Source organism: Cebidichthys violaceus, unplaced genomic scaffold (genome assembly GCF_023349555.1).
Source record: "Cebidichthys violaceus isolate CVI_PGR_0920_01 unplaced genomic scaffold, fCebVio1.0.p SCAF_15, whole genome shotgun sequence".
NCBI classification, from domain to species: Eukaryota; Metazoa; Chordata; class Actinopteri; order Perciformes; family Stichaeidae; genus Cebidichthys; species Cebidichthys violaceus.
Window position 1 is genome coordinate 6,339,808 of NW_027176318.1, and position 12,890 is coordinate 6,352,697.

General features: G+C 41.1%; 1 protein-coding gene across 9 annotated transcripts in view; it reads left to right on the plus strand.

Annotated features, from left to right (window-relative positions):
* The first annotated feature begins 1,929 nt into the window (after positions 1 to 1,929).
* phldb2b (pleckstrin homology-like domain, family B, member 2b) overlaps positions 1,930 to 12,890 on the plus strand; it is a 39,964-nt gene continuing 29,003 nt past the window's right edge. For 7 of the 9 annotated variants that reach the window (XM_068709709.1, XM_068709713.1, XM_068709712.1 and 4 more), the window contains exons 1-5: positions 1,930 to 2,233; positions 9,074 to 9,130; positions 9,346 to 9,469; positions 11,063 to 11,161; positions 11,940 to 12,023. In XM_068709709.1, the coding sequence (XP_068565810.1) occupies positions 2,201 to 2,233; positions 9,074 to 9,130; positions 9,346 to 9,469; positions 11,063 to 11,161; positions 11,940 to 12,023 (397 nt within the window). In that variant the 5' untranslated portion in view covers positions 1,930 to 2,200. Of the gene's footprint in view, positions 2,234 to 6,681; positions 7,586 to 9,073; positions 9,131 to 9,345; positions 9,470 to 11,062; positions 11,168 to 11,939; positions 12,024 to 12,890 lie in introns of those variants that run through there. The other 2 variants (XM_068709710.1, XM_068709717.1) reach the window with 2 other exon arrangements.

Consider the following 12,890-nt stretch of genomic DNA (forward strand, 5'->3'; position numbering starts at 1 on the left):
CTCTCCAAACACCTCCAGAGTTCCTGCTCAGCCTCCTGGGGTCACATGGGAGTTGTGAAATTCACTTGGGAATGCTGTCAAATGTTCGGAGGGCTCCTGGGATGATGTCAATGGGAAAGCTTAGCAGCTCTCATGCTAACAAAGCAACCATGGAGGCATAGTAGCTGCATAGCTTCTGGAAACACTACACAAGAGAGAAAGATAAAAGGAATTGCGAGACCATTTTCAGGGAGCATTATCCTGATAACATTTAGCTGTTCTGTTTTTAAGGCTTTTTAAAGATGCATCTGTTAATGTTGAGTTGAGAACTAAAATTACAAAAAAGCCATGACATGTTGGTGTATGGAAGCAAACTTTAGAAAAGTCTGATATTGGTTGATGTATCATAATAGACAGCATTCATTCAATAACCATTTTCCATTTTTCATCTGGCCTATCCTATGTAATCTCCTTTTTTCCCCTCCTTTACCCTTGTGATAATAGAGTAAACACAGTTGGGTTTGTTAACTTGTGAACTTGTAATTTGCAGATTCACACTTTGAGGGATATGTAATGTAATAAGATCTGTACACAGAATTGGTGTCCTCGAGCTGAGGAGCAGTGGAGAAAGTGGAGCAGGGCCGGGTGCACAAGCTCTCTTCCTGTTTATCCACAAAGCGATCCATGCGGTGCCTGAGAGATAAGATAATCCTGTTGTTGTGTGTGTGTGTGTGTGTGTGTGTGTGTGTGTGTGTGTGTGTGTGTGTGTGTGTGTGTGTGCAAACCCTCCTTGGCCTCAGTCCTAACCAGTTGACCACTTTCAAGACTACATTTATCATTTTCCAACCATAACAACACACCCGGCATTACGCTTCAGTTGTGAACCGTGTGCGTAGCCTAAACAAAATTCTGCATGACTTAGATCATATTATAGTTCTGCGTAATGCATGTTGTTGTTTTATGTCACCTCTGTTGTGAACTGTGGAGAATGCACGAACGTCTGCCGAATGAAATTACCTACCTCTGGCTCCATGATGTCTTCAGACCGACGCATGACCGTACATGTAGCTGAGATTTTTCAGATGGTGCACATAACTTATAGTGTACAAAGAGCAGCCAGCCGATGCTTTAATACTCACAGTTCCACATGTGCGGCATTCGACAGAACAAGGATCAAGGAAACTGACCAATGCACATTGTATTGTGTGCTTTCCCTGTGGAAACATATGTTGGTGAGAATAAAAAAAACAAAAAATATCATGAATACAATTTTGTTGAAACAGATTATGTGTGTTTTATGTGTAGCGTGTTGCATCTTCCCGCCATTAACCCATACTGTATTCATACGGATGTATTTTGCTGGCCTATCACATATATATCATTTGAAAAGGGTTATAGGTTTGTTTTTTTTCTCACAAAGGAAGAAGCTTGCATTCTCTTTACCTCTATCAACCTGCTGCATGATGGGAGTTATGCCGTTTTTTTTGTGCACCAGTCTGGGTCTGTCTCTATAGACTGAATGAATCAAAACTATCAGTTTTGGGACTGCATTGTATCATGTGAATGGAGACCAGACTGCATTCCTGTTGTAATATCATTAGCCAAACATGCTTCTTATCGTGGCCTTTTATCATTGCTGCCAAGTAGGTCTGAAAGCTCTCTCTCTTTCTCTCTCTCTCTCTCTCTCTCTCTCTCTCTCTCTCTCTCTCTCTTTGTCCCTCTTTTTCTCCCTCTTTCCCTCTCTTTGTCAGCCTAAATGCTTCTCTCTATGAGCCAGTAAGAATGAGAGGTCAAGTGAAGGTGGTCCGTTAACACCTGCACGTTAGGCTCTGTGTCTGTGTGTCAGCGTGTTTGAGAGAGAGAGAGAGAGAGAGAGAGAGAGAGAGAGAGACACAGACAGACTCCCTCCCCTTGCTGCCTCTCCAGCTCCACTTCCAGCTGTTGCTGCATTCCTCCACACGTCGCAATTGGCTGAAGCCGCCGGCTTTTTACGTTTGTGTACGTTTGGAGCGTGTGTTCGTGTGTGTGTGTGTGTATAGGTGTGTGTGTGTGTGTGTAATGTGACAGAGGATTAAAAGTATCTCCTAGACATCCGCTGGTTGCTCATGCTGCAAAGGAAAATGCATTCGCTGTCGAGAAAGAGACCGTGACCCCAGCATCGACAGAATAAGTGACAGCATATCTTCGGGATCTTGGAGCAGTTTGCGTCCTTTTCTGCGCGATGACAAAGGTGGCCAGTCCTGCTTCAATAATGGTGAGCGCGATTTCATGTGGGTAGAATTACAGTTCCCATTTTTTTATGATTTAAATGTGTGTGCCTTAAGTTTATTCAATGTCTTTCATGGTGTTTCAACAGCCACTGGTGTTTAATCCACAGCTCAGGGAGTTCTTTACAGAGTTTGTTTCTTATGAGCTGTGTAAAGATAAGCTAAATCTTATCCAACTTTAATTCCACATTTTGTTCTCTGCAAATACAATACAGGGAAAGTTTTGTTTGTTTCTGGGCTACTGATTAAAAGTCCCCACTTTAGAAATGTGTGCCTATTATAAGTTACTATGCTGAGGATAAAGACCAATAAAGAAACACTATTAGAATGAAGTGGATTCCTCTTGCTATTTTTAAGTTGGAAACCCTTCACAAAATGAGGTAAATACAACAACATTTTAGTAAACTTAGCAATTAGATATTAAATAAACATTATATTTACTTACCTTTTTCGAGGCAAATGCTTTTCTAAATTGTTTTATAAGTTAGAACAACTTGTCAGATATTACAGTGCATGACTGCTGACTGCCTAGACGTTCATTTTTTAATTTTAAAGATATTTAAAGAAGGAGGCCTATAAAAGGACAAATCAGGGCAGTGACTGATTGTGACTTGTGGTTTGGAATATTGTTAGTGTGTGAGTGTGCGAGCAAGCTCTATCCCACATTTGACACAAACAAACCTAAAGAATACCTCAGTGGATCAGTCCATGGCACAAGCTAGTATTATTCCATGACTCACTTGTTCTATAGCTGCATGAGTTCATCGAAGCACTACATGTTGCTTCCCCCTTCATGCAGCCAATCATGTGGCAGAACTTGGAAATCAACCAAGAACTTCAAGAAACCAGACCAAGGGGCAACATTCAGAAATGTTAGTCTCATCACCACATACCTCTTTCACATGTCAGACATATTGTATAATTATTAAGTATGGATGAAGAGTATGCGTGTTTGTGGTATTTGAGTGTGACACCGTATTACATGTGACGACTTCCCAGTGAGGAAATAATAAACAATGTTACACTTGGGTCATGTTGAGTTTGTCGTGTCAGGTTTGTTGTTGCTGCATAATAATAATAGTTTGTGGATTTGTCCAACTATGACACTTTACAGCAACACATCTGTGTTTAAGATGCTGAAGAAACATTCTATTTTAACATATAGAATGATAAGCCATGTTAAAACCATTATACCGGTCAAGCTGGCTCTGTCTATGATGTGGAAACCATGTTCTGTCACATGGACTCAACATACCAATAATGTTATGAGCTTCTAGACTCACACTGTGCCACACTTAAGAACTGTGATAGAAGTGCACATACAGCACTTGTAAGGATCATTTGTATGCTGAAGCAAATCATTTTTCTACTCTGTATTGTCAAGATTCCCTCCACAGTGTGTACTGTTTATGTATATACCAGCGTATGTGCTTGGATTTTCATCAGTGCAGAATGGGATCCCATGTTGTCAGGAGGACAGAGGTGCAACTTGGGGAAACTTTTTTTGGTCCTCCATTAATCTCTTTTCCTTCCCTCTCTGGATTCTTTCTGTGTTTTTATTCATTATCTTTTTTTTGGTTTCCCTGACAGACTGGGATTGTTTTCTGCCTTGCTCTTTTTCTTCTTCTTCAGCACTCACAGTTGATTTCACCATGTGAGCTATGTTAAATGTGGGTAGTTATATATATCGCTCTACTAGTTCACTGTCCCTCCTTGTCTCTCTGTCATATCCGGCCCCTCAGAAACCCAAACATCAGTCGATCCCCTCCATATGGCAGTAAAGGTAATCTGGGCTTTTCCAAAGACACACACACACCCTCCATAGAAATTCAAGTTTCCTCTGACTTTGAGTCAGCTGCAATAACAATGGACTTTCTTTCCTGTGAGGATCTTGCATTTGGGTGTAATGATAGAAGAGAAAACATTCACTAGAGTGTGAGAGAGTTTAGGTTGGAGAACAATGCCGCTGGATGTTTGTTGCGTTGTAGCAGGGGTTCAAGGCTTAGTTGTGTTAATCAGCTGGCAGAGTTTTCACTAAAACACGCACACAAAAACACATGCATGGAAACACACACTCAATCAAAGACACAAACACACCCACCCTCACACAATGAAGTATACTTAACTGGACAAGTGACAGAGAAGAGGATGCTTGTGTTTGTTATGTGTGTGGGTATGTTGACGTCTGTGGCGTGTATGCATGCGTAAGGCATACTTAAAGTTTTGTTGAAGAAATGATTGCGCACAGAACCCAGAGTGTACTGAGGAGAAGGGAGGAAGATAACCCCGTTCAGCCCTATGTGTTGCTCCATAAGAGGGACACAGAGAGAGGGACTCCATATTAAACAGCATCTGCGATACAATGCTGGCTTTGTCAGGTGGGCGGAGGAGAGGGTCATGCTGGAATGTAAGGGGAGGGGATGTTAGCGAGAGACAGAGGGATGGAGAACGAGAGCGATAAAGACAGAGAGAGGAGTACAGACAGCATTTAACGCTTAAATGGCAGATAAAAGACGTCAAGTGCATGGGAAAGGAAACTAGGTGGGAAGACAGCGTTCGTAAACAAATGAGATACAAGCAATATTCCAAAATAAATGGACAGAGACGGGACTGAGAGCACATGAGAAGAAAGAAGATGTGGTATTCTTAACAGATTGGGATATGGGAGTACTGCTCAATCAAGGAGCTGACACACACCATACGTATGACACTCAAGCACGCACATGAACCCTGTACAATACACAGATATTAACCACGTTAACTCACTCTATACATGCAATCACATAATTCATACTGCATCACAAACACTTGCTTCCAAAACCAAAAGACACGGAAAACACTTCCAAAACCAGCATTTTGTAAATCATTGGTTGTCTTAATGCTCATGGAGTCCTTTCGTTAGGAGTTGGCCAGGTGAAAAAAAAGATGCAAACAGGAAGCGAAGCAACAGATGTGACGATTCCAGCCTTTCATAGTCTTGCAAAGAGTGTCGAGACCAAATGAGTAAAGTACCCGAAACTCATGTGGTGCTCTATACAAAAGTGTCTGTTTTTCCACATGAAACCACCCAGATTTTATCTTTGTAGCAAGTGAGCTGAACAGTCACCTTGACTGTAGCTAGATGTATTGTTATTCCCCCACTCATCTCCATTAGTTGGTCAATATATCACCCTGTGGAGCTGCCTGACTTGAAACACCCTCTAGCCCAAGGCCAATGTAAGCTACTTAAATAAAGCAGCCACACACTCTGAAGAAGCAGATGGCCAGCATGGAATATCTGCAGAGTAGAAGAATCCTGATGATTTGTCTGTTGCACGTTGTACGCTTCTTCTATTTCTTTCATTCAGAGTAACTGCCATGTTCACGATTTAATCCAAGATCATGACCTCGCTGTTTTTGACAGACACACACATGCAAGTGACTAAACCATCCCAACTAGTGCTCTAAAAAGTCTGTGGTTATAAGATAAGATAAGATAATCCTTTATTAGTCCCGCAGTGGGGAAATTCACAGGATCACAGCAGCAAAGTGGACAGTGCACACAAGATACAGAGTAAAAAAAACAAGAGCGACAAGTAATATAAATAAGTAAATAAGTTATAGACAGTAAGAATATCAACTAAACTATGAGAATGCAGCCTGCCACAGAAACAGACAGCAACAACAACAGCGACGAAGGTAATTGAAACAGAGAGAAAGAAAAAACAGATGTAGAGGAAATACAAACAGAGGGACTGGACAGAGGGATAAAAGCAGAGGCTGAAGAAAATAATGAAACAGAAAATCCTTGAAACAGAGAATGTCCTTCTGGTTTTATGAGTCCTCTTTCTTTCTTTCTTTCTTTCTTTCTTCACTCTCTCTTTTTCCGTCACCCCATTTTTTTTATCTCCATCTCTGTCTCCAGCTGCAGGGCATGCTAAGCATTTGGGGAGACTCAGCTGTCCAACAGATGGGATCAAAGAGAGATGTGCATGCATGCACTTTTTCTACTTATGTCTTAGTGATTTTAAAAACATTGTATGTATGAAGTTGTTTTAGATGGTTTTCAATTATTTAAAGGGAAAGTTCAGATGTAAAACAGACTTTGGATTAAAGTTAGTATTAAAAGTGGGTCAGGGCTGCACAGGGTATTTTTCCTTAAAAGGAAAGAAATACCGTTGAAAGTTTTTCATTCCATTCAAGGAGTTAGTTTGTGATGAAATGTTGAAGTTTACTCTACTGGACTTCCTTACCCTCAGTCTGCTTCATATTTTACATGTTACCTTAACTTGATACTATTTATTCACATATTGCAACACTGTCATATTAACATTTGTCATGTGTTTAAAGTATTAAATCTATGACTAGAGCAGCTTTAAAAGCTATCGGGAAATAACAGCAAATGTCTTAACAAATATTCATCATTTGTTTCTCTACAAACCTGCAAATACCTAGACCATCCAGTAATCGCATAGCTCTCTAATCCAGTGGCCCAGATAGCATCAGTTTTGGTGAAAAGTCTAGAAGGGGGATAACACACTTCACTGCTCTGCTAGAGCACAACAAGGCCAAAAGCGTGTCTTGACCTGCCTAAACTGGAGCTCACCTGGTGTTAGAAGAAGAGAGGGGGGCCATGGAAAAAAGGAAGACACTGAGGTGAAATGATGGAGTAAAGAATATAAAACAGAAGGGGAGAGTCAAGTAGGCAGGAAAGGACATAGAGGAAGGAAGTGGGAGGAAAAGATAGAAAAGAAGAGGGAAAGGTCTTGTCATTATACTAACAACAGTTCCCGTTGAACTTTAAATCTGCATCTCATCTATGTATTTGTCCAGCTGATGTTCTTGCCATCATACACTGTGTGTTTGTTTTGTCTACACCAGGGATGAAAAAAATCAGTGGAATGTGGGGCCCTATGTCTTTATGCATAACAAAAAGAGCTGATGCGTGACTTTATTTGTGGATGTGTTTGTGTGTGTGTGTGTGTGTGTGCATAGGGGTTACAAGGGCAGCTGAATTGCAAAGAATAGCAAGTGTGTGTGTATGTGTGTGTGTGTGTGTGTGTGTGTGTGTTTAAAGGCAATAAGGGTGTCAAAGCAGCAAAGGAAGTGACCTCAGAGAGGAAGTTGCCGCTGAATTAGAGGAAGTGGAATGGAGCTGACTTGGATTTGCGCTTCCTATGCTGGTGATTGGAGGAAAGGATATAAAAGAGAGGACAGTGAGATTAAAAAGACAGGACGATGGGACACAGAAAGTAGAAATGAAGGAAGGCAGAGAAGAAGAAAAGACAAGAAGGTTGGAGAGATGGAAAAACTGTTGAAGGATTAGATATTGAAAACAAATGAGGAGAAACCTGTGTGAGGTCGGTAATGTATATTATCATAGGATTATTACAGGATAACATGGAGAGAGAAGAGGAAGAGAGGCAGGAGATGACAGAAGGTGGAAAAGGAGATGTGGTTGGGGTGGTTTCCCATATGCTGTAATCATCTCTGCTTTAGTGAGGAGCATTTCACTCATCCATGTGGGTGTTTGTGCGTGTGTGTGTGTGTGTGTGTGTGTGTGTGTGTGTGTGTGTGTGTGTGTGTGTGTGTGTGTGTGTGTAGAAGTAAGACTGTTTTCCTTTATTGAATTGTAGGGTACTGCAGGGGTTGTCCTTGGCACTCGATCTGAGCGTATTTATTCAAACATTTTTTGAGAGATTTTTTTCCCCCTTTTATCTCGCTCTGTTTTCATTCCTCTTTATAGTTTGCCATTCACTTCCTTTTATGCCAGTCTAATCCTGCCCTGCTATTTCCGAGTTTTCTCATGGCTTCCTTCTTGTTCTTACCCTTAAAAATGTTTTCTTTATATTGGACTCCACTGTCAACTAATACAAAATAAGAACAGCAATGACACTAAAGTCCCGCTAGTGGCCCTCAGAGGCTGAATATTACACCCCACAATGAAGAAACAAACATGCTTTTGCTATTCCGAGGTTTGTCCTTGATGAAAACGCTAAAATCAAAGATCAAAAGCATCAGAGCATGAATCTGATCAGCACAATCTGCCTTTTGGATTATGACATATGGAGATTTGACCAGTGCCACAGGAGGAAAGTATTTGGAGTCTCCAAAGGGTCCATCTGCTGGGGAGCATGAATGAACTCAGTGAATTTGATCAACATCTCTTTATTTGGTCGGTTGTTTTCCTGAAATGTTGGCCCTAATGCGGCAGTTTGGCATATAGGTCATGCAACTGATGGATATTGCTATTATATTATATTATATAGGTGAAACACACACATTTAAAGCACCAGGGAGTAATAGCAGACTGTACCAACAAGTTGTGGGAACTTTTTTTATGGAACATTTCTCCCTGTTCTTCCCACTGTAAAACAGCCTGTGTGTGTGTGTGTGTGTGTGTGTGTGTGTGTGTGTGTGTGTGTGTGTGTGTGTGTGTGTGTGTGTGTGTGTGTGTGTGTGTGTGTGTGTGTGTGAGCATTTATTCCTCTCAAGGGCTATTTTCCCCTTGGAACACTTTCACACGGAGAGTTCCTCTCATGTGGCAGCAGCTGGGCATGCAATGCCCTGTTGTTTTTTTCTGTGTGTGTGTATTTGAGTGTAGCTGGGCATAATCATTTGTGCAGATGCCTACAACTTTTGTGTACTTGTGTGAACCTGGTGTGTAGTATATACGTATCGACATAGACACACTTTTTTGCAATGTATAGTGAGATGTTGATGAATGAACGTACATTTAAAAAATAGAAAGATGAAAAGAAAACAGAACATAAAATACAATCATGAATAAATGATAATCAGGTGTGCGGTCTGAGCTGATTCCGCCTCCTCTCTCATCCATTCTGCAGGACTCTGAGATGATGTTTCAGCCAGAGTCAGATCAAATTTCTCCAGTGGAACCCAAGGTGAGAGAATAAACGCAAACACACGGAAGTATTTTAAATCATTTCTAAGTTAAATTAATAAAAGAAAATATATTGAGCATTCTGCAGAATGATGATTTTAAGGGTCAATGTTAATGGTGGTCCATGTTTTTCTAGTCTTCCGAGAGTGAAGAATATAATAATGATAAATACACTGAGTGAAAACTATACCTTTCCAATCTGACTGATGCTTGTAGTCTCCGCCTCTGGACCTGATTGACACAGGGAAGGGGCTGAAGGTCCAGACAGCCACACCTCATCTGGTGAGCCTGGGCAGTGGGAGGCTCAGTGTGGCAATCACCCTGCTGCCACTAAAAGAAGGTGACACACACACACACACACACACACACACACACACACACACACACACACACACACACACACACACAGATATAGCATAGAAACACATACTCAATGGGTTAAGAATACCAGGTCATACCAGCAGCCATTCCTCTTCCTAATGCCCAGGATCATAGAGTTTTTTATAATGAGTGTAATTTCTCACAAGTCATGTAAAGCTGTCATCAATGGTAGAACTAGACCTCCCCTCCTCCCCCTCCCTCTTTTTCCCTCCTTCATTGCTTTGTTTCTCTGCCTCTCCCCTCTTTTTGCCCTCTCCCTGCCCATGCATCGCTTCATTTCCATGTTACTGGAGAAGTGTGTGTGTGTGTGTGTGTGTGTGTGTGTGTGTGTGTGTGTGTGTGTGTGTGTGTGTGTGTGTGGAGGGGGCACATCGCTATCATAGCGATAGGGGAAAGTGATACTATGCTGGGTCACAATGAAGTCAAAACAAGGAGTCAACACTACAACTCCCGCAGTGCTCCCTTAGACTGAAAACATGTATTGAAACAAATTACTACATCCACCTCCCTGATTATTTATTTTTATTGTCATTGAGGGTGAAAATGACCCCACTTATTGGTTAGTGCGCAGACTGAACCCACATTTAAACGTACAAAAATGAGGACACCACTGAGCTAGACAGACTGCTACAACAGACAGAAAGCACTCGCTACATTAAACTGAAACACACACCAGTATTTATAGTGTCTCCTTCATCAGCCATCCACAGGTGTCTTGCACTCATTCTCCCTCAATCACTCTTCACCCCTCTCTTTCATACACTGACACACACACACACACATGCATACAAACATACATTCATTGAATCAGCAAGCCATAGGTGCCATAGCTTAATTATTATTCCAGCAAGTTGGCCAAACACATGACAGCGAAGAGATAGGAGCGAAGATAGTGAGCTCTACAAGATGATATAGTGAGAAACAAGCTTGTACAACTGATTAGAATTAAATAGCCTGCAGACGGAATACTAATACAACATTAGATCAAAAGCGTTAAACTTAAGTGAGTGTCTGTCCTTAGATAACACTCGTGACTCTCACATACACTTACAGAGTTAACATGTGTTGTGCGGATTACAAAGCTCTCATTGTATTCCTAATACAGAGAGACAGACTCTTTTTGTTTTGCCTCCTCAGCCAGGAGAGCAGTGCAGCTCAAAGATTGTGATATGACAAATTATTAACTACAGTATGAAGAAAATGTTTTACGATGTTACGCAGTGGATAGTATTAAAATGATACGTACGGTAAAGTCAGCATTGTTGACATTTCATGTTTTACGTCATTATGTTTCTTGCGTAACCTCTACGCACTTTCACATTCTCCCTTCCATTTCAGTGAGGAATGCCAACCATGTGAACAGGCCATTTTAGGAGAACTGAGGGTCTATTTTTCTCCAGAATTGGTCGACTGAAAAAGAATAAGCAGTTGAAATTGATAATACTGAAGTGCCCCTTTAAAGTGTGGATCACAGACCGCCCATGTGGTTCAAAAAGACAATTGTACTTTTGTATTTCTATCATTTCTATTTGCATATTGCTTGATGTTTCAGGGGTGACCCGCATCGGCCGAGAAGATGCTCCAATTCCTCAAGACATCACTATCCAGGGTCCTGGCATCGAGGCGGAGCACTGTCTCATCTTCAATGAAGGTTGATGTCAGTTCACTCAGCACAAAATGAATTCATATCATAAGCCAGGCCTCTGAATTAAACAGTTGACATTTCGGGACTGGCAAGTGTGTCCTAAGGTTTTTACCCAGTTTACATCTGTATGTTGTGTTGGCCAATGACTCATTTATTTAAGAAGGCTTTTGAATAAAAAATACTGAATCTACAAAAAAAAACAAATCTGACAATGAAGTGAGATTTCAATATTTGGAAACTTTTTGTCAAACCCAAAAAGAGATGATCCACTAAATACAGTATAAAAATCAAGAGTCATCTGTCTTGTTTTGAAAGGATTATTTTAACAAAACTGCAACAGAATGTGTTAGAATTAGCATATCCCACTGGCACAATCTTTAATTTGTTTCAATAATAAGAAGGTTTCAAGATGAATATAGCATTGAGTGAACTATTAAGCTGGATATCTTTCCATACTTTGTCAGTGTATCGTGTGAATGAAGAGATTAACTTTGAAGAGACAGGGAGAGTGATTGATTGCACTGATGTTTTTTTTTTATTTTTGCTCCTGTGTGATACATCCCGTATAATTAGTACGCTAAGCATTCAGACCAAAGCCCTGTAGTGAAGATGGAAATAGCATGGCTTTGTGTGTACGTTGTAATTAAACATGGTAGTGTAGTTAGATGGTATCTTTCGACAGGGAAGAACTTCTGAGTGAAGGATGATGTCGAAACTTTAGCTGCTTTACTTTAAACCGAAGGTGTACTGATCCCCGACTTTCTCATCATTACCTGTGACACAGGAGGGGTGGTGACCCTGGACCCCTGTGGTCACCTCTGCGGTCTGGATGGAGCACAGGTCACTGTGCCCACACCACTCACACAGGGTAAGATATGCACACACACACACACACACACACACACACACACACACACACACACACACACACACACAGTATAGTTCAGTCAACCTTCAGAGAGGGCCCATTCAATAGATCATAGACATCAGGTATTTGCATTTGGTTGTGCACAACCAGGCACACACACGTGTACGTGTTTGATATACTGCCACCTACTGGTCAGTGAAATAGTTGCAGTGAAAGTTGACTTAATTTCATTGAGTGCGCATATTTTCAGTGTTAAATAACTCCCGTGTGTGTAAAAAAAAAAAAGAGAGAGTGGTTAGTTTGTGGTTCGGTTAACTTGCATTCCTTTCAGTTTGTGTGTGAGTCATATGGGTACAGTTAGCGTTGTGCTGACGCTCATGAACAGCATGGCATACAGTATGTTTGTGATTGTGTATTTCACATACATATATGGGCCTGTGTGTGTGTGTGTGTGTGTGTGTATGTGTGTGTGTGTGTGTGAGAGCATTTCCACGTGTTTGCGTATGTGTTTTGAATGATGTAGTGGATGTGCGTGAACCTCTGGTTTGGTTTAATTCCTTGTGGGTTGGAACAGCTAGCTGCTACAGTGAGTCACAGCTTCCAGCAACGGCAGAGCGTACCCTGCAAACCAAATTCTGGAGATTGCAGAAGACTTGCAGAACACACACACAAACAAAATGAGGATCCTCCCAAATTCTAACACGTTTATTTTGTTATCATTCTGTCCACCATGTGTCTGTTTTTTGTCAGCCAGTATCTTGATATTTCATCTGTCTGCCTTCTGTCTTCTTCTCTCTTCCCCCAAATTCCCTTTTTATGGATTTGCACAGCACTCCTTCTTTGACTGTTTTTTTTGCACCTGGCTTC